The 25,104-nt window shown below is 48.2% G+C and overlaps 1 protein-coding gene across 3 annotated transcripts in view; it reads left to right on the top strand.

Moving 5' to 3' along the window:
* The window catches only part of PCSK6 (proprotein convertase subtilisin/kexin type 6), a 188,231-nt gene that overhangs the window by 50,037 nt on the left and 113,090 nt on the right, over positions 1-25,104 (top strand). For all 3 annotated transcript variants that reach the window (XM_065901446.1, XM_065901447.1, XM_065901448.1), the window contains exons 3-6: positions 10,617-10,727; positions 11,238-11,381; positions 12,979-13,055; positions 15,303-15,391. In XM_065901446.1, the coding sequence (XP_065757518.1) occupies positions 10,617-10,727; positions 11,238-11,381; positions 12,979-13,055; positions 15,303-15,391 (421 nt within the window). The remainder of the gene's footprint in view (positions 1-10,616; positions 10,728-11,237; positions 11,382-12,978; positions 13,056-15,302; positions 15,392-25,104) is intronic.

Raw genomic sequence — 25,104 nt, forward strand, 5'->3', positions numbered from 1 at the left:
GGAAAGGGCCATTTTGCTCGAAGAGGTTTGTGGACCAGCCCTCTCCTTCGGAGAACAGCCCAACTGTTCTCAGGGTGCAGTATCAGTCACTGGGTTTTTCCAAGGGCTGTCATTTAAGCCAACTGAGGGCATTTGTTTTTAACTTGTTCTTTTGCCAAAAGTCGGGAGAAGGGTGGATGTTACTGAAGCACCAGCCAATAGCTGTAAGGGCTCCCAAATTTTTTAAAAATTACTTGTTCTGATTACGTTCCAAGCTGGCTTATAGTTCGACATTGCTGCTGCATCTTCCAGCCCTTACATTTTAGAATGGTGACTCTGGTTCAGCCCTTCCCTTGCGTGCTCAGCCAGACAGATGACGGAAATGGGAGGATAAAGATGTTATTAGGGGGGCCCTCGGTGGCTCCTTCCGGGCTGGTGGGAGGCTTCGGGTTGACGCTTTGTTTCAGTCCTTCAATGCTCAGGAGCTGGAAACTGATTTCCAGGGCTGGAGTGGGCATTCTGTTTTGTAGGATGGGACTTTGCCCCAGAGTGTAATCAGAGCTCAGGTTTTTTTTTTCCAGCAGTGATGCAACGTTTAAGCAGATCTTTCCATTAACCACAGAGGGAATTTCATCTGACAGTCTTGTGTGCTAGAGCCATTTGGAGTGCAAACAAACAAAAAGTTCTTGGCAAATACCAGCACGTAGACAGGAAGTGACCACATTGATCTGGGGGTTGATGAACTGCAAGATGGGCTGGGGGGAGGGTGGGCTGCCACACGGGGCCCGACAGGTTCGCCCGCGTGGGGACAGCAGGGCTTCAGCCGTCTCTTCACATTTCAGCACAGCCCTGCTGGGTCTAGTGAACTGGACGCTACCAGTTGGTAAGCAGTTAGAATTTTCAAATAGGCTTTAAAAGATGGTGCTTTATGATTTCACCGGCAGGCTTGAGGCTTCCACTTAGATGCCTCCAAGATGTCTCACAGTCACCACATCCCAAAGCTGAGTGACCATCCCTGACCGCACCTCTGTCTCACAGAGAAGCCGCCCCCTCCCCCATGCCCGTTCCCCCACCCTCCGTCCACCACCCATGCAGCCCGTGCCCCAGGCCTGTCCTCTGGCACCTGGACGCTGCACGGCCCCTCTCACTGGCCAGCTGTGGGCATCCTTGCCCTACACCAGTCTGCTCTCCACTGTCCCGAGGGAGCCTATGAAACACGCCTGTCATGGTGCCACCGCCCCTGGGAATGCCCTGCCCAGGTCCCCCTTGGTCTGGCCTCCCTGTGGCCCCTGGACCCCCGCCACGCTGGCCTTTAAGATCCTCGTCGGATGACATTTGCCCTTTCCCCCTGCGCAGCCTTTGCACATACTGGCTACCCCTGTGTCTCTCTCTGGTCTCGGCCTGTGCATCCCCGCCACCGGGAGCTGGCTCAGCGGCTGCTCCTAGCAGTTGGGTGTCAGCGCTCTGGGTCTGTGAGGTGCCCTCAGCATCTGCCTTCCCCAGGGACTCCAGGAGCGGAGGGGTCATGGTTGTTCAGATCTTGTCCCAGCACGGAAGTGACAGGGCCAGAGTGCGTCTGGCGTGTTCGCAGCTGCCCGCTGCTGCAGGGGACGTACCATCTTAAAGGGTTTAGTGGTCACTTGGGCGTCCCCCTCCCTGAGGTTCCCAGCGCCTTGAGGGTGGTAAGGAGCCCATCCATCGGCTCTCGGGCCCCCACTTTGTTCCTGTAACGTCTGTTTCCTGGCCGCCTTGGAGACAGTGCCAGGACCGCAGGTCCAGATGGGAGCGAGGGGGGGTTTCATTTGCTGGGGATCCAGTAATGACAGGGACCAGGGACGCGGCTGGTGGGAGCTGTAGGTGGTTCCAGGAGGCCTGCAGCGCGAGGCCGGGCAGAAGCCGTGAGAGGCAGGGGGATAGGGGGCGGGGGGAGCTCGGGATGAGATGCACACAGCCCGCCTTGTGCCGGGGGGTGTCACGTTCTCCAGGGCCAGGGCTGCCCTCACTTGCTTTCACTCCAGGTCCGGCAGGCTACCCAGTAAATAGCAGACGGACCCTTAGTCAGTGTTTATTGGAACAGATCTGAGTTTTCAGGGAGTAGGTTCACGTAGCAAGTTGTATCTGTTACCATTTGCTCATCAACTTCTTTTTACCTAAAGGACTTTAGAAGTATCTTGTGGCCTTGGTTAAATCGTGACAGAAGCCTTGAAGAGGGCTTGAATTCATCAGGCTGCAGAATGACGGACGTGGGGCCAGCCGGGCAGTGTGCTGACCAGCGTCTGGCTGGTGACCGTGGAGAGCAGGGCTCCTTCGGCCGCCTGTCTGTCCTGTGTGAGTGGAGGCAGGTGATTCTCGGGGATGCGGTGCTTCCCGTCAGAGCCCTGATTTCCCGAAGTCCATTCATGTTTCCCAGTATTAGCAGGAGGAGTGGTGCCGGCTCTCACCAGCTGTAAGTGGTCACCTTTTGGCCCGTGTAGTTCAGCTTGGGTGGAACGAATTCGAGAAGTGGCCTGTTGAGGAAGGGGGGACAGGCCTGGGTCCCCCCGCTTGCCTCTGTGATGTGGGAGGAGGAGGGGGAGGTCTTCTAGGCTGAGTTAGATCAGCTTTTATATTTTTGGTTCGTCTTCCTTCTCCTCTGCCTCTTCTACTGCCCTGACTCACGGATTTCCGTAGCAACCCGGCATCTCCTCCCCACCCCAGGTGGTACCCTCAGGAGGGCTCAAGCGTCTCCCTGAGACATGATCTAACGAGGCTGTTTAACCATCACTCACTTGTGGGGCTGGTGCCCTCTGCCCCAGGAAGGTAAGCGTGGGAGTATCAATCCTCGTATGGAGTCGGACCCCAGTCCACTTGCCACCTCTACGAGCACGGCTGAGTCCTATGCTTCTTACCCATGTCGGAATCACAGGCCCCTCTGCAAAGCTGATGGAAGTTGTGGACATTCTCTCTCTCCAGAGGAGAAAAGAAGTCATGTGCTCATGTCCACGCTGCTCTGCATACAGCTTCTGGGGGTTCCTGGGACGTAAGCCTGCCCTTCCATCCTCTAGGATCTCTGGGCCCCAGGCGGGAAGTCCCCAGGTGGCTACCACTCAGCTCCTACGTGCCTGAACCATTGCCTGTCCTGAGAGAAGGACCACCTTGCAAACTGTAAGGTGACGCGCACTTGTCAGGGAGGATTATTTTCCTTTCTTTGAATCCTCACTTGGCGAGTTAACTTCTCAGTGCTCTTCAGCTGGTGGAGAAAGTTGACCCAACACGTGTTGGGACAGTTGTTGAGAGCAGTCGGTGTTGACGGGACTTGAGATGTAAGGGTCCAGGCTGCTGAGTGCAGGGGTCACAGAAATGGGCTGGTTCGGCCCCTCCCTCAGCTGGAGGCTGAGGCACAGAGGACGGGGTCAAAGGTTGACCGTCCCCCATGCTCCCGCTGCACTGTTCTCTCCTGGAAGAGGCCTGAGGATCTGGGGGCCCCTGGACACTTGGGGGTCTGGCCTCTGACATCTTCCAAGGATTTGCCCTGATCTGCAGGCAGGGCTGCCTCTGTCACAGCAAACGGTGGAGGGAATCCCTGTCCTAACACAGTGACAGAATGAAATGTCCTTTGATGAAGATAAGGAGAAAAGAAAAGGGGAAGCTGGCCAGAGCTGTCTCCCTTGCCCTGGACACAGCTGTGCATGAACACGAACCCTAAATAGAACGCACTGCTCTTCCCCTCGCACCGGTGGAGATCTGGAGGGTATGGGGACGAGGATCTCGGAGAACAGCCTTTGTTGCCTTAGCTCCCTCTCAGAGTAAAGCCCCTGGAGCCCCTTCTAGGACCTCCCAGCTCCTAAAGGTGCCCTGGGGCTTCCCGAGCCTGGTGGAGCCCGTTAGAGGTCGACGGCTTTAGGGCAGAGCGTAGGCGTGTGGTGGCTTTGGGTGGAATGCAGGGGTCATTCATGCTCTCTCTGGTGGCCTTGGCTCGTAGGAGGAAACTTGAAAATAACGTGACAGCAACCCCCTTTTGCGCTTGTTGAACCCAGGACTGATGTGCCAGGCTGCCTTCTGTTCTGGCAGCGTGCCCGTGGCCCCGGGAAGAGGATGCGGCTGGGGCTGCCCAAGGCGCGCCTGCCTAGACGACGCTCGGACAGCTGTACGACCGGCAGTGCTGATTGGGATCCTGCTCGTTTACATGACTTCTTTCTAAGAATCTTTTTATTTTTTTTAAAACATAAAGTTTTTTAAGGGAATAGTTTATTAACATTCTTTTTTTAAAAAAATATTTATTTATTTATTTGGTTGCACCAGGTCTTAGTTGCGGCAAGTGGGCTCCTTAGTTGAGGCTCCAGGACTCCTTAGTTGTGGCATGCAAATGGGATCCAGTTCCCTGGTCAGGGATTGAACCTGGGCCCCCTGCATTGGGAGCGCAGTCTTATCCACTGCACCACCAGGGAAGCCCCTCTAGCATCTTTTAAGTTTACTTCCTCTTATCTACAGAGCGACATTCAACAGATACCGAATTTTAATTTGACTTCTCAAGAAGAAAGCTGGAGGAAACATTGCCTCCAAAAGAAAGCATTGCTCTTCATCTCATCATGAGAAGATGATAAAGTCTTCGTGACAAGAATGTTTAACGGGAAACATACAGAAAATGGATAAAAGGAAGAGGGTCAGAGTGAAGTCCCACCTTCAAAATATGACTTTGAAGAGGTCAAGACACTTTATACAGGTTTATAGAGGTTTGCCCAGGAGAGAGACTCTGTGTTGAGCTGGGGTTGCAGGTGACAAACTTGCTCTTGTCCAGAATCACTGATCTTCCACAAAAAGTCCACCGAGGTCACCTGGGGGTCATGAAAACCCAGTCGCACTGTCTACTCCAAAGTGTTTCTGAAAGTCTGACTGTGGTTATAACATATTTTATATCTGAAGTGTATTCATTTAACTTCATTCCTTCGTTCAGGGAGCATTTAGTGAACTCCTCTGTATACTGTGCATCTCCTGGCACACAGAAGTATAGTGGTGCGTGAAACACAGTCCACGTTGTCCGCACAGGCCAGTGGGGAGCAGAGGGTAGTCACACCGACCCTGAACACATCCGACCACGGCTGCGGTCCGTGCCGGACAAGTCAGGTCAGGGAAGCCCCTCACCCCTGGCAGAGACACACCTAACTTTGCAGCGTCAGCTTTCAATTTGCCTTTTCAGGAAGAAGGAGGACAGGACTTTAGTCCAGCAGATCTTTGCCGAGCAGGTCCCTGTTACAGGCAGGTGTTGGCTGAGAGCTGGAGAAACAAGCGTGACTGAGACGCATCCCTCCCTCTGGGGGAAAATGGGCTTCTGAACAGATGGTGTCCATGTCCTGGGGTGGAGGCAGCGTCACCACGCACACACCTGTGGGGGCACGGGAGCCCGGGGGGCCACCCTGGCCTCCCTGGGTGTCAGGGAAAGATGCCAGGGTGGGGAGGGTTAAAGTGGAACACAAGTAAGCTGGCCCAGTGAAGGGGCACCGTGAGAGTCAGGCCTGCGGGTGGGGGGTGCCAGGGGGATGAGAGGCGGGGCTGGAGGAGGCCCTGGTTGGGGGTCAGACCGCATCATGCATCGGTCATGGGGCAGGGACACCCCAAGAGTCACGTGACTATCCAAATGCCAGGAGATCGTTGCCATGGTGAATCTTGGGGATGGGATCCTGACCCCTTGAGGAGATGGAATGTGTGACACTCGTGTTGGAGAGGATCCCAGCTTTGTTCTGACTTGGGGGACAGGTGGGCTTTAGTGCTGATGAGTTAGGAGAATCAGGAGGGTGAGAGGGACCTGGGTATAGGGGGCAGGACCCACTTTGGGCCAGCTTTAGTTTCAGAGAACGGCGGGCAGAGGTGTCCAGGGCCCTGAGATGTGCAGGGGAGAGCCGTTAGGGTGGGGGCTGCAGGCTTGTGTGGGTGAGGCTGCCAGCCAGAGCTGGGTACACTGGGACGGCCATTCTGTTCTGGTTTTTCAGATACTGGGGGACTTCCCTGGTGGTCCAGTGGCTAAGACTACACGTTCCCAATGCAGGGGGCCCAGGTTCGATCCCTGGCCAGGGAACTAGATCCCACATGCCGCAACTAAGAGTTTGCATGCCGCAACTGAAAAGATCCCACATGTCACAGCAAAGATCCTGCATGAAATTAAAAGAAATAAAATTTTGGGTAAGAGCTGCTGCCTTGAGTCCCACCCCCGCTCCAGTGCTTTTCCTGCAGCCTCAGCCCATCCTCTGGGGGCCTCTGGATCCTCCGTTTAGCAGGACAGCCTCATGGATTCTCAAACATTTAAAATCTTAACCCTGATCAAGGCTGTGATTTAAACCTGTATCAGTCTCCCAGGGCGGCTGTAACAAATGACCAACAACTGGGTGGCTTAAAACAACAGAGATGCATTATCTCACAGTCTGGAGTCCACAAGTCTGAAGCTAAGGTGTCGGCAGGGCAGTGGTCCCTCTGAGGGCTCTCAGGGAGCGTCCTTCCTTGCCTCTTCCAGCTCCTGGCTCCAGTTGCTCCTCAGCTTGTGGAATCTGTTTTCACAAGGCCTCCTCCTCCTGTGTCTCAATCTCCCTTTGCCTGTCCTTTGTAAGGACACTTGTCATTGGATTTAGGGCACAGCATGACCACATCGCCAGAGCTTTAACTTAATTACATGTTCAAAGACCCTTTTCCCAAGGGAGGCCACATTCACTGGTTCTGGGTGAATGTACCTTTTGGGAGGCCACCAGTCAACTCTCTACAAAACCTAAAGAGAGTGATGTGGAATGAGCAGGGCCTTTCTTCTCAGCGATATTTTCCCTTCCTTCACTCCAGTGATCTGAAGGCTTTGCAGAGTGATTGGTTCTCTTCCTAAAAAGACTTCCTAAGAAGCTCAGCTCTTACCACGCACACTTAGTCGCAATGTGTATTTTAACGTGCCCCAGGCCCACTCATTTGCAGGCTTACCCGGGTTTAGGACTTACCTTCCAAGTATATTCCTATGGCCTTGAAAGACAGACAGTGTGTACCGCTGTCTGCCCCCTGCCTTTTTCACCAAGAGAAGGTCTGAACACCTCCTCAAGGAGTTCTGAGGGATCTGATGAGCAGAGCATGAACGAAGCTACAGTGTAAAGTGACAGCCGGGCAGGCTGCCAGCAAAATATGACGACTTTCCTCTTGCACGAGCCCTCTCAGGGGAGGAAGCGTACTGCCAGTTCTCCTGAGCATCTCAGGTTGCTTCTCCTCATAGAGGTAATCACAGGAAGAACATCACAGTCTGGCCCCCTCCCAGCCTGACTCTCCCCATCACCACCAGCTCACCGCTTGTATTCCTTCCTCTGCAGTTTTTTGGAATAGCTTCGGAAGGATAGGTGTTAACTCTTCTCTAAATGATAGAATTCGCCTGTGAAGCCATCTGGTCCTCGGCTTTTGTTAGTTGGAAGTTTTTAAATCACAGTTTCAATTTCAGTACTTGTGATTGGTCAGTTCCAGCTCACCGTCTGTTTGTGAGCTCTGCAGAAGAATGAATTCCACGAGTGAGACGTCCTTAGGGATCCTGAACTGTGTGTTCCTTTGTCACAAAGAGCATCACTGTTCATGATGAGGGTGCCCTTTGGGAAAGCTAAAGTTTCAGGCACTTGGATTTGGGTCATCGGCACCCCTGACCTTCCCGGAGAGGCCAGCTGGCTCTGAGTTCCAACCTGAGGGGCCCCTGAAGCAGAGCTCTGGGTCTGAGCTGGAGGGTAGGACAGGGGCCTTGGTCCTGGATGGGAACCGGTGGTATTTGCACTCATACTCATATTCCTAGAACCTAGCGCCGGACACACAGCGAGACTCAGTGCAGCTTTGGTGAGCGAATAAGGGACCACGGGGGCCGTGCTCTCCAGAGACATCAGGGCAAATCTGGAAAAGGCCAGGATGATGGGATCCAGGAGCCCCCGCCCATTCCTGGAGTTGGGTGAGAAGCAAGGCAGTGGCTGGAGCCTGGAGAGAGGAGACGGGGAGCAGACTCTGACCAAGTGACCACTGGCTGAGTCAGCCTCTGTGACTGGGAGGTCACCTGTGAATCTATCTCCACAGACCTGGCGAGTAATTTGTTATATCCAGTTCCATTGGCCTACAGTGCCTGGCTGTCTCTCAGAGTCTTACAATGACCTGTCTCAGGGGAGAGGGCTGCCCCGGGACCACGCCACAAGGAGAGCCTCCAACTCTGCCGTGGGCCCTGGGCCATCACAGCCAACCCTCAGAACTGTGTGTTAAGTTGGGTTCTTACCCAGAGCCCAGGAGCAACTGGAGACCAGGTGCCCTCACTCTTTTATCCCACTAGGGGATTGTTTTGTGACTTCTGGCAACATGCTTCCCCATGTCACCTGCCTGATTCGGGGGAGTCACCTACTCAGGCTTGGAAGAGGAGGGTTCACCTCCTCTGGGACAGGAAGTAAAGCCTGGTGGGCACCATAGTTGGAAGGCACTGGTGCCGGTAAAATGGGTAGTGAGTCAGCCAGGCAAGGTGGACGGGAGCATCCTGGGAGCTTGGAGCTGTCAGTGGCTTGCCTACCACTGTACTTTACAACAGGTTGCCTAGCAGGTTAGGAAATACAGTCTTAGGTTTTTGATACTGGGTAAAAGCTTTCTGGTTCAGGCAGTAATATATGAGGACGTTGCAAAATGCCATCAGAGGGTGTTATGAGCAAAATATCTCACTGTACAGTTTTATTTTCCATGGAAGTATCTGTCAGTAGCAACTATAAATGATCCAGGACTTGGGCCTGGACTTGTTTTAGTGCCTAATCCAAATTGTTTTTGAGCTCTTTGCGGCATTTCTCAGGAAGCTGATCTACTGGTGTTTTGTAGACAAGTCACATTGGTGGCGGGACAGGCTGTGATATTTCTTTCTAAGCATTTTGTCCTGGTGACCAAAAATGCCTTGAGATCAGTCGTCACTCTTAGATGTGAATGAGGCTGTCTTCTCCTCCCTCAGGACCATGTGGGGAGGTCGAGGCTGAGCGGTCTGAGGGGAGCAGCTTGACCCTCGGACTTTGTGCCTTCATTCCCCTGGGGTCACCGGCCTTGGCCTGGCCTCCAGGTCAGCCAGGGTCCCCCATCATCACCCTCCCGGAGGCTCCATCCTCCTTCTCCCCTTCACCTTCTCTGCCCTGGGCCACCTGTTGCCTTCTTGGAGCCTGCATCACACCCTGTGCTGTGTGGTGGGAGCCCCTGACTGGAGCACAAACTTCTGAGAGCAGGGTCTGGTGCCCCCATCCTGCCCATCTCAGCCCCCTGTGCAGAGCTGAGCCCCAGCGGGAGGTGTACTGAATCAGGGGGCCCATAGCAGCAGGACCAAGAAAATGTTTTGGTTCAGGGCACAGGGATTCAGGTCCCACATCTTTTAAAAGTGAAAAAGCTCAGACTTCCCTGGTGGCGCAGTGGTTAAGAATCTGCCTGCCAACACAGGGGACAGAGGTTTGAGCCCTGGTCTGGGAAGACCCCACATGCCGTGGAGCAACTAAGCCCGTGCACCACAACTACTGAGCCTGTGCTCTAGAGCCCGTGAGCCACAACTACTGAGCCCACGTGCCACAACTACTGAAGCCCGCACGCCTAGAGCCCGTGCTCCGCAAAAAGAGAAACCACCGCAATGAGAAGCACGTGCACCACAACGAAGAGTAGCCCCCGCTCGCTGCAACTAGAGAAAGCCCGAGCGCAGCAACAAAGACCCAACACAGCCAATAAATAAATAAATAAATTTTAAAATAAATAGGTAAATAAATAAAAGTGAAAAAACTCTTCCACCTTGAAAAACTCTTACACACACACATACACACATGTGAGGATAATACAGCCATGTGCCAAGCAGTGATGTGCATGCTTTATATGCCAGTTTATATGCCAGTGCTCCCTCATGACAAGCCACAATGATGCCCATCATACAGGTGAGGCCAGGGAGGCTAACCGACTGAGTCACACAGCTGGTGAGTGTGGGGCTGGCTTTTGAATCCAGGCAGCCAGCCTCCTGGATTCCTGCTCTTAAATAATATTTATCCTGCCTCTCAAGCTTTTTTCCTTGGTTGTGAAGGCAGATCATGCCGATTGAAAGAAGTTTATAAAACCCTTAAAATAATTTTAAATTTTAAATGAATAATAGTGTCACCATCAAGGAATTGCTGCTGTTAATAGTTTGCTGTAACCCTTTTTAGGTTTTCTGTACATGCTTTGGTACCATGTTTGCAGAAGCTGCTAAAAATGCCAATATATGGATTATCATAATTAACCGTATCCTCCCTGTAAAACATTTTACTTCCAACTCCTGATCACCATTTGACCGGTTTCTCCCCTCTCTTCACTCTTTTCATACCCTTGCATGTATTTCCTTTTAATTAGGGACAAGGGTCACCAGAGAATCTGTTGGCAACTTCACAAGGTCTTTTTTTTTTTTTTTTTAGTAGAATCATTTCAAACTCTATGAGAGGGGTCCTATTCCCTCCCCTACAGACCCAGACTAGTTCTTATCTTTCAAATATGATCACTTGAAGTGAAAACATCTACCCTCCAAGACATCTAATAGACACAGATGTTCATGGAAAAGGACAGCTGGAGCACCTACGAGGAGGCCACGTGAAACCAGGAGATCGTTTTTAAAACAAAAAGTAACTGCGTTTCTCCCCTGGTAGGTGAAATGGCTCCAACAACAAGAAGTTAAACGCAGGGTGAAGAGACAGGTGCGAAGTGACCCTCAGGCCCTTTATTTCAATGACCCCATTTGGTCCAACATGTGGTACATGGTGAGTAGGGCGTGGGCCTCTCTGTCTCTGGAGCATTTGCAGTGCTGTGTTTCTGAGATGGGTCAATTTCCCCCAACAAAGCTATCATGACAGCTCCAAACAGACACACTTCATCTGAGTGTAAAACTCCTGTTTTAATGCTGTGAGGTGCAAGCTTTCTTGTGAAGTTTTTTTAATTATGTGAAAGTCCAAGGGGAGGGGCTCTTTGAGCAGGGGAGCGATTGGCTGCACGGTGTATGAGTCACTACATGGTGAGTAGTGAACAGAGCCCCTGAAGGGCGGTGGGTGTCCTGGGAAAGTGATGGACAGATTGCCGGGGCAGAAAAAGCAGTAGACCCTCCACGTGGACCGTTCCCAGAAATGGGTGGTAGAAAGAGGGTTCTGGTCTATCAGGCACGGGAAGGCATTTTCTCCGTATTCCCTTATGAGCATAGGAGCACCTCTGCTGGGTTTGCAGGTCTGTGTCAGGTGTGTCTGTGTCGGGGGGCTTTGTGTCTTCTGTGCCTGCAGCATTGTGGCGACAAGAACAGTCGCTGCCGATCAGAAATGAATGTCCAGGCGGCGTGGAAGCGGGGCTACACGGGAAAAAACGTGGTGGTCACCATCCTGGATGATGGCATAGAGCGGAATCACCCCGACCTGGCCCCAAACTATGTAAGTCAAGCCTTAAAACTGGCAACTGGCATGCAGAGACATTCAACTGCGTGGGTCATTAAACAAGGACACATTTATAAAACGATAAGGTGCCTACCCCTCCCTATATCAGACAGTACAGAAAACTGAGCTGGGTGGGCTGGTGAACCCAGCTCCCCTGCTACCCGGAGCCAGGGGTTCGCAGAGGGATTCGTTCACATGTTAGAGGATTCACATGTACTTCTGGGAACGGGTCCTAAGAAACTCAGAGACGTTTGCATGGAGGTCGCCATCAGATCAACATCAGCGACGTGAGAAATGGCAGGGTTAAGACGTGGGCTTAGGACCCAAACTGCTGGGGCTCCTGTCCTGGCTCTGCGGCTTATTAACTCTGAGACCCCGGGCAATTTACTTGACTTCTCTGTGCCTCGGTGTCACGTTCTGTAAAGTGGGGTTAGTAACAGGACTACTACCTCCTTGGGTAATTGTGAGGATTAAATGGCTTCATAAATGTAAAGAAGAGAGCCCAGCACATAGTAAATGTGAGAAAGCTATTTAGTATTCTGAGGTACCTGGGGTTGTCTTAATTTCTGCTGTACAGCAAATATGCATATATATATTTTTTTCATGTTCTTTTCCATTATGGTTTATCACAGGATATTGAATATAGTTCCCTGTGCTATACAGTAGGACCTTGTTGCTTATCCATCCTATATATACTAGTTTGCAAAAGATGACAGTTTTTTTTTTTTTTTTTTTTTAGTTTCTGGTTTTCAGCTTTATTAAAGTGTAATTGACAAATACAGATTGTATATATTTAAAGTATACAACGTGATGTTTTGATATATATATGTATATATATACAATGGGAGATGATTACCACAATCAAGTTAATTAACACATCCATCACGAGATGACAGTTTTGAAGTCAACAATCTGGAGAGCTTTTATAATGTGTTTTAAAAGGATGTTGGGATATTACACGAATACTATGATTATAAGTATATACACAAAAACATACATATTAAAAATATAAGATGAAGGAAATTCTGACACTTGCTACCGCGTGGATGAACCTTTATCTGATGCATGCTACCACATGGATCAGCCACATCGATGAAGACATTATCTAGGTCACAAAAGGACAAACACTGTATGCTTTCACTTACGTAAGGTCCCTAGAGGAGTCGAATTCGTAGAGACAGAAAGTAGATGCTGGGTGCCAGGGGCTGGGGAGGGGGATGGAGAGTTAGTGTTTCATGGGGACAGAGTTGCAGTTTTGCAAGATGAAAAGCGTTCTGTGGATGGATGGTGGTGATGGCTGCCCAGCAGTGTGAATATACTTAAAGCCATTGAACTGTGCACTTAAAAATGGTTAGGGTGGTAAATTTTGTTATGTGTATTTCCCACCATAATATATATACATACATACATATATATATATATATAATTATATATATATATATATATATATATATATATATATATATAAAGTTATAGTAAGGGAGTACCAAGCGTGCATTTTTCTCTGTTTCCAGTTGAGGCATAAAAACAATTTAAAGCAGGGCTGTGATATGCCAGGCCATTTCTCTTCGGTCACGAGGCTTTCATTTCTTAGGATTCCTATGCGAGCTATGACGTCAACGGAAACGATTACGACCCGTCTCCGCGATATGATGCCAGCAATGAGAACAAGTATGTCACTTGGTCACTTGGCCGGCCCCTCCTTGCTTCCCTTTCCGTCTCCCTGCAGTCACTGTTGAGCTGGCCCACGGTCGGGATCCTGGAACTGTGACAGGTCAGAGGCACCTCTCCGGCTGCCTGGCTGGGTCTGGGGCTGAGCCAGGAGCCAGCCCCGCGCAGCCCTTCAGGCACAAGGCAGCCTTGGTGGATTCAGTCCCTTCCTAAGGGGTGTCACCCCTGCTGGTCAGCTAGCAATGGATGTTGGACCAGCATTGTTCCTGTTCGAAACACTGTTGGATTTGAAAAGAGTAACCCTTAAATCTTGCAGTCTCCACAGCCGGCCGTGTTCAGACCACAGTGCATGGGTCAGTATCCGAGCCTTTTTGAGTCTGTCTGTGACCTCACGAGGGAGGTGGCAGAAGAGTGAATGATGCTGGGTAAATCGGGGCCCAGATCCTGGGCCTGGCTGTGTGCCTCTGTGCAGGCTGGGTGATGTCTCGTGGCCTGAGGCTCCCCATGCCCCAGGGCTGTGGGTGGGAGTCGGGTGATGGGTGAGGGACACACATGGAGGGTGTTCAGTCAGTGACACTTGTGATCGTCACTTTGCAAATGAAGATGGGAGGTCTGGAGAGATCAGGTGACTCGGCTCCATCGGTGGCAGCCCTGGGGGTGATGTCCACTTTCCCCAGCCCAGCCCTAGAGCTCGTTTGCTGTGTCCTGCCTGTCGTTTCTCCGTCAGCATGCCCCATGCCCCAAGCTCTTCCCATTCTTCCAAAAATATTTAGAGAAGAACAGAAGCCATTTCTTTCTTCTCCACTGTTTTTTTGGTTTTGTTTTGTTTTGTTTTTAATTGTATTTTATTTGTTTTAGTTGTGCCGGGTCTTAGCTGCAGCTCACCAGTTCCTTTAGTTGTGGCATGTGTGCTCCTTAGTTGTGGCTGGCGGGCTCCTCAGTTGTGGCATGTGAACTCTTAGTTGTGGCATGCATGTGGGATCTTAGTTCCCTGATCAGGGATCGAACCCATGTCCCCTGCATTGGAAGGTGGATTCTTAACCACTGCGCCGCCAGGGAAGTCCATTTCTTCTCCACTGTTGACACGACGCTTGCCAAGGTGTGTCTTCGTCCATAATATTTTAGGTTGTGGTTGATTTGATTCTGGGGTTCACATCCTGGTGCCCACAGGGTGCTGTGCAGGGAGTCTCGGCCGGCAGACACGGTCAGCATGACGGACCACGGCGCTCCAGGGAGCCTGCAAAGGCCCCAACCTCATGTCCCCAGGTGCCCTTCCCACTCAGCCACCAGCACGCCAGTGGTGCAGGGCGCCTGGTCTCCCAGCCCCAAGTGCAGGGAGCCAGGAGGGATAATCCAGACACTGCACAGTGATCCATGAAGGGCAGGATTGAATGCTGAGTGGGGCGGTGGGCTGTGTGACTTGGGAGCAGCCCTGGCTGTGGGTGCACGAGGTCCGGAGGACAGAGGGCTGCCTCCCCAGGGCTAATGCATGAGCCCTGGACTAGTTTCAAAGGTGGTTTTAAAGTTGACTCAGTGATTCTGATCCCCTGTGGACTCTTCTCAAAGATGTGCTCCTTAAACTTGCCGGTATTTTTTGGCTTCTGCTGGAGGAACTGACCCGATGCAGCATGTTGCAGAACGGGGTCATTACCCGAGGGGAGCGATCTGTTTTTCAGGTGGCCTCTTCCCAGTCTGTCCACCGCCGCTGAGTGTTCCATTTCGAGCTTTCTTCCTCGGCTCCTGCTGCAATGGCCGTGGAAAGGGTTGGGGGGCTGCCCGAGGTGAGCATAGGCTGGGAGGAGGGGGACACAAGAGGACACAGGATCTAGGTTCTCGTTTGTTCTTACTTCAGCTCGGCAGCCAGGCAGGCGTCTACGCTGTGTTGTCAGTCGCGGGGACGCAGAGCTTGGGAGGAGGGATGCTTGGGCCCCTCGCGCCGGAGCAGGAGACTCAGCCTGATGCGGGAGCATCGTGTCTGCAGGGCGGCGGGAAGGCCTTGCCAGCCTACGGGGTGCGGGGCAGGGGTGGGGAACAGGACGGTCCAGGCCAGTGCAAAAGCCCACTTGATGCCCCTCCCGGAGCAGCCATCAGAGGGCGGGGGGCAATGGGAAGGGATGTGGGGAGAAGGCTTCAGCATCCTCCCTGGGCTTAGGGATAATGACTCTTCTTGCAGGAGAGCTGAGCAGGGCACTGAACCCACTGCAAGGTGCTGGCGGAGTCCTAACTTCGTTTTTTCCTTTGCCTCAGACACGGTACTCGCTGTGCGGGAGAGGTCGCCGCTTCAGCCAACAACTCTTACTGCATCGTGGGCATCGCGTACAATGCAAAAATCGGAGGTAAGGCCCAGGAGTGTGCTGCCCGGGGGCTCGGGCCTGGGGCAGGGGTACTGGACGTGTCCCTCCGAGTCTCAGCAGTGGCACTTCCGTTGGCCTCGGTGGCCGAGTCGGACCCTGGGCCTGACCTCACGCTGCCAGAGGCCTGGAGGCAGAGGGTGTTGCTCACTGGTTTGCCTGAAAAGCCTCCGCGGGTCCTGTGGGTCCGGCTGCTGACTCACCGCTGTCAAGCAGACCAGTCCTAATAGGCCGCGTGGGTCCCCTCCTGCTGCCCATCCTGCCCTCCCTCTGACTCTCCCAGCAGGGTTTCCGGTTTTCACCTGGGACGAAGGCCTTTCCTTGGCCCCAACTCCCGCTCGAGCATCCTGGCCCACTGCTCCTGCCCTGTCCCTCGGCTTTAGCCAGAGGACATTTGTCATAGTGTCCCCCAGAGATGCCCGGTCTCCCCTGTTTATGACGAGCTGGTAACATTTGCCTCACCCCAAAAACCTCTCCCCGCTGCTCTGTTCTGCTCAGTCCACCCATGACTTACGGCCTCTCACGCCCTCTCTGCTCCACGGAGTGCTCCCCAAATCCAGGTGTCCCCCCTCGTCTTGTTTACTGAGGGAGGTCAGCCTTCCAGGTCCCTTTAAGGAGCATGCCTGACCCTGGGTGTCTCTGGCTCTGTTGTTTGGTTTCTCCATTTGTGAGTCAAGCTTCTTTTGTTAGGATGGGGCTTTAGAGCAAAGAGTCACACGTCTTCAATGCCCCCCGCCCCTGCCCCTGCCCCCTGAGCCTGGCAGATTGACAACTCAGACTGGCAGACAGTAAGTCAGTAAGTCCTCTGCAGTGCCTGGTAGGTGCGCATCACTGAGCTGGCACTGAGCAGGTGTGACCGGGGCAATGAATTGTCCTCGACCGTCCACTTGGCCTTGAGGCTCTGGCTCTCGGTTTGGAGGTGCTCACACGCATGCTGATGGCCATGCTGGGATGCCTTCCTGGGGTGTGGCCTTCTCTGCTGCTTTGCCTTTGTGGAGGTGCTTTAGCTCCCTCAGCTCTACTACGAGCAGCACAAGGTGGAGAACTCTGGGTCACGAGTCTTTGGGGAATTTCTTGAGTTTTGAAAATAGGGTCCCCAGCTTTCACTTATTTAGGACCCTCTGCCTGCTGTTTCCCTTGGAAACCTTTGAAGTGGCTGGGATTTAACCAGCCATCATTAACCACCAAGGGCGTGTCCTGCAGAACAGATCAGGAGACTGTCACCTGGCCTCACTCCTTCGTGGATAGTTCTTTTACGTTGAGATGTGTAAGTTCTCCTTGGAGCTCTTGATGAGTGAAGAGCCACGAGAAGTCTCCCTGGCTGACCTGGGTACCAGTTCCATTCCCACCACCCACTGGCTCTGTGTCCTTGGACAACGGGTATAAACTGTCTAACACGGGGTTGGGTTTGCAATGGAGACATAGTGTGGGCTTGAGGTTGGCATTGACCCAGGGAACCTGTAACAGCCACGTCTCCAAGGCTGCTGCATACAGCTGTAGCCTCTCAATACAGGCAGCTGCACCTCTTCCTGCCCCTCCCTCCAAGCCCACCCCTGGACAGGGCAGCCTTCAGGCACCTCTAACACAGCTTCTCTCTCTACATGTTGACACAGCAGGGAATTTCTCTGAGATGCCCCTGGTGTGACCATGATCTCTACTTTTTTATACCTTTTTTATTTTTAAAGTTGTTGTTCAAGAGATTAAAATGGATATCCTAATTTATTCCAATCTGTGTGGAATTAATATTATACCACTTCATGTATAGTATATAAACCTAAAACATTATTTGAGTTCACACTCACTGTAGTTCTTTATGCCGTTGTTTTTGTGTTTTACTTCATATATTATAAACCCAATGTTTATTCTTATTTAAACAGTTGGCTTTAAAATACTTATGGAAAGAAATATACTTACCTACATGTTTATCAGTCCCAGTGCTCTTCCTTATTTTCTGGCTTCATATTTCTTCTGACTGGCTTCAATTTTTCTTCAGCCTAAGAATTTCTTTTAGTATTTTAGTATTTCTTTACATGTAGGTATGCTGGCGAGAAGTCATCTCAGCTTTTAGGTGAAATTTATCTAAATTTCATCTTCATTTTTGAAAACAATTTTACTGAACATAGAATTCTAGGCTGACATGTTTTTCTTTCAGCCCTTTAAAGATGCTATTCCATTGTCTCTGGCATCCACTGTTTCTGATGATGAGTCAGTTGTCATACTTATCTTATTGTTGTTCCCCTTTATGTAACGTGATTTGTTCCTCTGGCAACTTTCGTTTTTTTTTTTTTCTATCTGTGCTTTGTCTGCGACTATAACGTCCCTTGGTGTAATTTCTTTCATATTGATCCAGCTTGGGGTTAGCTGTGCTTCCTCCTGGGTTATTATTCTTATTACTTCTTTTCTAAATCAAATTTGGAAAAATTTCTGTCAGTACTTCTTGCAATCCTGTTTCCTCTCTTTTCTCTTTGGGCACCAATTATACTTGTTAGATTGCTTGATATACCTCACAGGTTGAGGCTGTGTTCATTTTTTAAAATCTTTTTTTATCTGTGTGCTTCAAATTTGATAATTTCTTTTGCACTGTCTTCTTCAGGTTCACTAATCCTTTCTTTTGTTGTGTCCAATCTGTTGTTGATTCCACCAAATGAATTTTTTTTTCTTTTCTACTCAGATATTGTGCTTTTCTGTTCTGTGATGTCCATTTGGCTTTTTTTTTTTAATATTTCCAAATCTTTTCTTACATTTCACTTCTCTTCACCCATTATACCTATATATTACTTTGGACTCTTTAACATACTTATGAGTTACTTTACAGTCTTTTATACTAATTCCAATACCTAAGTCATTTGTGGGTATGTTTCTTTTTTTTCTTTTTCCTGTGGAATGCCTTCTTCACTTTTTTCTTTTTTAATGTCTGTGTTGGAATATAATTGCTTTACAGTGTTGTGTTAGTTTCTGCTGTATAACAGAGTGAATCAGCTACATGCATATGTATATTCCCATATCCCCTCCCTCTTGTGTCTCCCTCCCACCCTCCTTATCCCACCCCTCTAGGTGGTCACAAAGCACCAAGCTGATCTCCCTGTGCAGGGCAGCTGCTTCCCACTAGCTATCTGTTGTATATTTGGTAGTGTATATATGTCAGTGCTACTCTCTCACTTCATCCCAACTTACCCTTCCCCATCCCCGCATCCTAAAGTCGATTTTTATGTCTGTGTCTTTATTCCTCTCCTGCCCCTAGGTTCATCAGAACCATTTTTTTTAAGATTCCATATATATCTGTTAGCATATGGTATTTGTTTTTCTCTTTCTGACTTACTTCATTCTGTATGACAGACTCTAGGTCCATCCACCTCCCTACATGTAACTCAATTTCGTTTCTTTTCATGGCTGAGTAATATTCCATTGTATACATGTGCCACATCTTTATCCATTCATCTGTCGATGGACACTTAGGTTGCTTCCATGTCCTGACTGTTGTAAATAGTGCTGCAGTGACCATTCTGAATTATGGTTTTCTCAAGGTATATGCCCAGTGGTGGGATTGCTGTATTGTATGGTAGTTCAATTTTTAGTTTTTAAGGAACCTCCATACTGTTCTCCATAGTGGCTTTATCAATTTACATTCCCACCAACAGTGCAAGAGGTTCCCTTTTCTCTGCACTCTCACCAACATTTATTGTTTGTAGATTTTTTGATGATGGCCATTCTGACCGGTGTGAGGTGATACCTCATTGTAGTTTTGATTTGCATTTCTCTAATGATTAGTGATGTTGAGCATCTTTTCATGTGTTTGTTGGCAGTCTGTATATCTTCTTTGGAGAAATGTCTGTTTAGGCCTTCTGCCCATTTTTGGATTGGGTTGTTTGTATTTTTGATATTGAGCTGCATGAGCTGCTTGTATATTTTGGAGATTAATCTTTTGTCAGTTGCTTCATTTGCAAATATTTTCTCCCATTCTGAGGGTTGTCTTTTCGTCTTGTTTATGTTTTCCTTTGCTGTGCAAAAGCTTCTAAGTTTCACTAGGTCCCATTTGTTTATTTTTGTTTTTATTTCATTTCTGTAGGAGGTGGGTCAAAAAGGATCTTGCTGTGATTTATGTCATAGAGTGTTCTGCCTATGTTTTGCTCTAAGAGTTTTATACTGTCTGGCCTTACATTTAGGTCTCTAATCCATTTTGAATTTATTTTTGTGTATGGTGTTAGGAAGTGTTCTAATTTCATTCTTTTACATGTAGCTGTCCAGTTTTCCCAGCACCACTTATTGAAGAGGCTGTCTTTTCTCCTTTGTATACTCTTGCCCCCTTTATCAAAGATAAGGTGACCACATGTGCATGGGATTATCCCTGGGCTTTCTATCCTGTTCCATTGATCTATATTTCTTCTTTTGTGCCAGTACCATACTGTCTTGATTATTGTAGCTTTGTAGTATAGTCTGAAGTCTGGGAGCCTGATTTCTCCAGCTCCGTTTTTCTTTCTCAAGATTGTTTTGGCTATTCGGGGTCTTTTGTGTTTCCATACAAGTCGTGAAATTTTCTGTTCTAGTTCTGTGGAAAATGCCATTGTTAGTTTGATAGGGATTGCACTGAATCTGTAGATTGCTGTGGGTAGTATAGTCATTTTCACAATATTGATTCTTCCAATCCAAGAACATGATATATCTCTCCATCTGTCTCTGTCATCTTTAATTTCTTTCATCCGTGTCTTATAGTTTTCTGCATACAGGTCTTTTGTCTCCTTAGGTAGGTTTATTCCTAGGTATTTTATTCTTTTTGTTGCAATGGTAAATGGGAGTGTTTCCTTATTTCTCTTTCAGATTTTTCATCATTAGTGTATAGGAATGCAAGAGATTTCTGTGCATTAATTTTGTATCCTGCTACTTTACCAAATTCATTGATCAGCTCTAGTAGTTTTCTGGTAGCATATTTAGGATTCTCTATGTATACTATCATGTCATCTGCAACAGGGACAGTTTTACTTCTTCTTTTCTGATTTGGATTCCTTTTATTTCTATTTATTCTCTGATTACTGTGGCTAAAACTTCCAAAACTATGTTGAATAACAGTGGTGAGAGTGGACAACCTTGTCTTATTCCTGATCTTAGAATAAATGGTTTCAGTTTTTCACCATTGAGAATGATGTTGGCTGTGGGTTTGTAATATATGGCCTTTATTATGTTGAGGTAGGTTCCCTCTCTGCCTACTTTCTGGAGAGTTTTTATCATAAATGGGTGTTGAATTTTATCAAAAGCTTTTTCTGCATCTATTGAGATGATCATAGAAATGATCATCATTTCTCCTTCAGTTTGTTAATATGATATATCACATTGATTGATTTGCGTATATTGAATAATCCTTTCATTCCTGAGATAAACCCCACTTGATCATGGTGTATGATCCTTTTAATGTGCTGTTGGATTCTGTTTGCTAGTGTTTTGTTGAGGATTTTTGCATCTATGTTCATCAGTGATACTGGCCTGTAGTTTCCTTTCTATGTGACATCCTTGTCTGGTTTTGGTATCAGGGTGAGGGTGGCCTCATAGAATGAGTTTGGGAGTGTTCCTTCCTCTGCTATATTTTGGAAGAGTTTGAGAAGGATAGGTGTTTGCTCTTCTCTAAATGTTTGATAGAATTTGCCTGTGAAGCTTTGGTTTGTTGGAAGATTTTTAATCACAATTTCAATTTCAGTGCTTGTGATTGGTCTGTTTATATTTTCTATTTCTTCCTGGTTCACTCTGGAAGGCTGTGCTTTTTTAAGAATTTGTCCATTTCTTCCAGGTTGTCCATTTTATTGGCATATAGTTGCTTCTAGTAATCCCTCATGATCCTTCGTACTTCTGCAGTGTCAGTTGTTACTTCTCCTTTTTCATTTCTAATTCTGCTGATTTGAGTCTTCTCCCTTTTTTTCTTGATGAGTCTGGCTAATGGTTTATCAATTTTGTTTATCTTCTCAAAGAACCAGCTTTTAGTTTTATTGATGTTTGCTATTGTTTCCTCCATTTCTTTTTCATTTATTTCTGATCTAATCTTTATGATTTCTTTCCTTCTGCTAACTTTGGGGGTTTTTTTGTTCCTCTTTCTCTAATTGCTTTAGGTGTAAGGTTAGGTGGTTTATTTGAGATGTTTCTTGTTTCTTGAGGTAGGATTGTATTGCTACAAACTTCCATCTTAGAACTGTTTTGCTGCATCCCATAAGTTTTGGGTCGTTGTGTTTTTATTGTCATTTGTTTCTAGGTATTTTTTGATTTCCTCTTTGATTTCTTCAGTGATCTCTTAGTTATTTAGTAGTGTATTGTTTAGCTTCCATGTGTTTGTATTTTTTACAGATTTTTTCCTGTAATTGGTATCTAGTCTCATAGCACTGTGGTTGGAAAAGATACTTGATACGATTTCAGTTTTCTTACATTTACCAAGGCTTGATTTGTGACCCAAAATATGATCTATCCTGGAGAATGTTCCATGAGCACTTGAGAAGAAAATGCATTCTGTTGTTTTTGGATGGAAAGTCCTATAAATATCATTTAAGTCCATCTTGTTTAATGTATCATTTAAGCTTGTGTTTCTTATTTATTTTCATTTTGGTTCATCTGTCCATGGGTGAAAGCGGGGTGTTAAAGTCCCCTACTATGATTGTGTTACTGTTGGTTTCCCCTTTTATGGCTGTTAGCATTTGCCTTATGTATTGAGGTGCTCCTATGTTGGGTGCATAAATATTTACAATTGTTATATCTTCTTCTTGGATTGATCATTTTGTAGTGTCCTTCTGTGTCTCTTTTAATAGTCTTTATTTTAAAGTCTTTCTTGTCTAATATGAGAATTGCTACTCCAGCTTTCTTTTGATTTCCATTTGCATGGAATATCTTTTTTCATCCCCTCACTTTCAGTCTGTATGTGTCCCTAGGTCTGAAGTGGGTCTGTTGTAGACAACATATATATGGGTCTTGTTTTTGTATTTATTCAGCCAGTGTATGTCTTTTGGTTGGAGCATTTAATAATTACCTTACGTTTAAGGTAATTATTGATATGTGTGTTCCTATTACCATTTTCTTAATTGTTTTGGGTTTGTTTTTGTAGGTATTTTCCTTCTCTTGTGTTTCCTGCCTAGAGAAGTTCCTTTAGCATTTGTTGTAAAGCTGGTTTGGTGGTGCTGAATTCTCTTGACTTTTGCATATCTGTAAAGGTTTCAATTTCTCCATCGAATGTGAATCAGATCCTTGCTGGGTAGAGTAATCTTGGTTGTTGGTTTTTCCCTTTCATCACTTTAAACGTGTCCTGCCACTCCCTTGTGGCTTGCAGAGTTTCTGCTGAAAGATCAGCTGTTAACCTTATGGAGATTCCCTTGTATGTTATTTTTCCCTTGCTGCTTTTAATATTTTTTCTTTGAATTTAATTTTTGATAGTTTGATTAATATGTATCTTGGCATGTTTGTCTTTGGGTTTACCCTGTATGGTACTCTCTGTGCTTTCTGGACTTGACTATTTCCCATGTTAGGGAAGTTTTCAGCTATAATCTCTTCAAATATTTTCTCAGCCCCTTTCTTTTTCTCTTCTTCTGGAACCCCTATAATTCGAATATTGGTGCATTTACTGTTGTCCCAGAGGTCTCTGAGACTGTCCTCAAGTCTTTTCATCCTTTTTTCTTTATTCTGCTCCCTAGCAGTTATTTTCAGCATTTTATCTTCCAGCTCACTTATCCGTTCTTTTGCCTCAGTTATTCTGTTACTGTTTCCTTCTAGAGTATTTTTAATTTCAGTAATTGTGTTGTTCATCATTGTTTGTTTGCTCTTTAGTTCTTCCTGATCCTTGTTAAGTGTTTCTTGTATTTTCTCCATTCTGTTTCCGAGATTTTGGATCATCTTTACTATTAATCCTCTGAATTCTTTTTCAGGTAGGTTGCCTATTTCCTCTTCACTTATTTGGTCTTGTAGGTTTTTACCTTGCTCCTTCATCTGTAACATATTTTTTTGTCGCTTCATTTTTTTTTTTTTTTTGATGGATGGTGCTGTATTCCTGTCTTACTGGTTGTTTGGCCTGAGACGTCCAGCACTGGAGTTTGCAGGCAGTTAGATAGAGCTGGGTCTTGGTACTGAGATGAGGACCTTCGGGAGGCTGCACTACAATTGATATTCCCTGGGGTCTGAGGTTCTCTGTTAGTCCAGTGGTTTGGACTCAGAGCTCCCACCACAGGAGTTCGGGCCCAACTTCCGGCCTGGGAACCAAGATCTGGCAAGCTTCATGGCACGTTAAAAAAAAAAAAAAAAAAGGAAGAAAGAAAGGAGCAGTACAATATCAACAATAAAAAACAGTGGCACAGTGGTTGAGAGTCCACCTGCTGATGCAGGGGACACGGGTTCGTGCCCCGGTCCGGGAGGATCCCACATGCCATGGAGCGGCTAGGCCCACGAGCCACGGCCACTGAGCCTGCGTGTCCGGAGCCTGTACTCCGCAACGGGAGAGGCCACAATAGTGAGAGGCCCGCGTACCGCAAAAAAAAAATAAAAAAATAAAAAATAAAATTAGGATAAAAAATATATTAGGAAAAATAAAACTATAATTGAAACAGCTGCAACAAAGTAAAATAAAACCACAGCAGAAAAAAGAAAAAAAAGGGTGGGTGGGGGCAAAAAGCCAAAAGGAGAGATCACTAACAAAGTATAAAGAGTAAAATAAAATTAGAAGAATAAAAGCTTTATTAGGAAAAATAAAAATATAAAAGAATCAACAACAGTGAATCAACAAGGTAAAACAGAATCCCAGTGTAAAAGAGGAAAAAAGAAAAAAAAAAAGCCTTGGCTCTGGGGGTGTTTAGGCTGGGGGAGGGGGTGGAACTTAGGCAGGGGTGGGGTTTAGGATGGGGCAGGACCTAGGCGGGTGGGAGGGGTGATGATTGAGCGTGGGGCGGGGCCTCTGCTTAGGACCTGAGTGAAAGGGGAGAGGCAGCAAGTCGAAAGGAGGGCCTCTGGAGTGTGGGATTCCAGAGTTTGGAGGTAGGGCCCTGAGTGAGGGTTTGTGGGTGGAGTTTAGGCCCAGCACGTTGGAGGGGGTCTCAGAGGGCCTCTCCAAGTGTAGAGGTAGGGGCCTGGGTAGGGGTGTAGGGACGTGGCTTGGACTCTGCATGGCAGGAGGGAGGCTCTGAGCACAGAGGATTAGGCCCGGGAGCCCAGCAGGCTTCCCAGTGCCTAAGTGGACAGAGAAAGCATTGGCCGCGTTCCCTTCCGTTCCTTCACGCCCCTCCCCCACCATCTCCCCCAGGGTCTGCCCCCTCTCCGTGGGACCCCTAACCATGGATGGGTCCCGCTGGGTGTAGGAACTCTTCCCCTCTCCCAGCCACTGCTCAGGGGTGCCAGTCCCGGAGGTCTGGCCTTTACTCTTCTTTTCCCTTCCCTCCCTCCCACTCCCTCAGGACCCACGTGGCTGGAGGGGGCCTAGGTGGGCAGAGGATCAGGCCCAGGATTTCAGCAGGCTCCCGGGAGCCCAAGTGGGCAGGGGAAACCTGGCCACGCTCTCTTTTGTTCCTCTGTCCTCCCAGTGGTTCCCTAATTTCCCCCTTCGGGCGTGGGATCTCTTCCCCTCCCCCAGGCACCCCTCAGGGGCACCAGTCCCGTCCTGCCTCCACTTCACCTCCCCCTTCACTGCCCTCACGTCCCATGTCCTACCCGGTCGCTGGGGGTTCTTCCTGTCCCCTTAGGTGTCCGTGGTC

Source organism: Phocoena phocoena, chromosome 2 (genome assembly GCF_963924675.1).
Source record: "Phocoena phocoena chromosome 2, mPhoPho1.1, whole genome shotgun sequence".
Classification (NCBI taxonomy): Eukaryota; Metazoa; Chordata; class Mammalia; order Artiodactyla; family Phocoenidae; genus Phocoena; species Phocoena phocoena.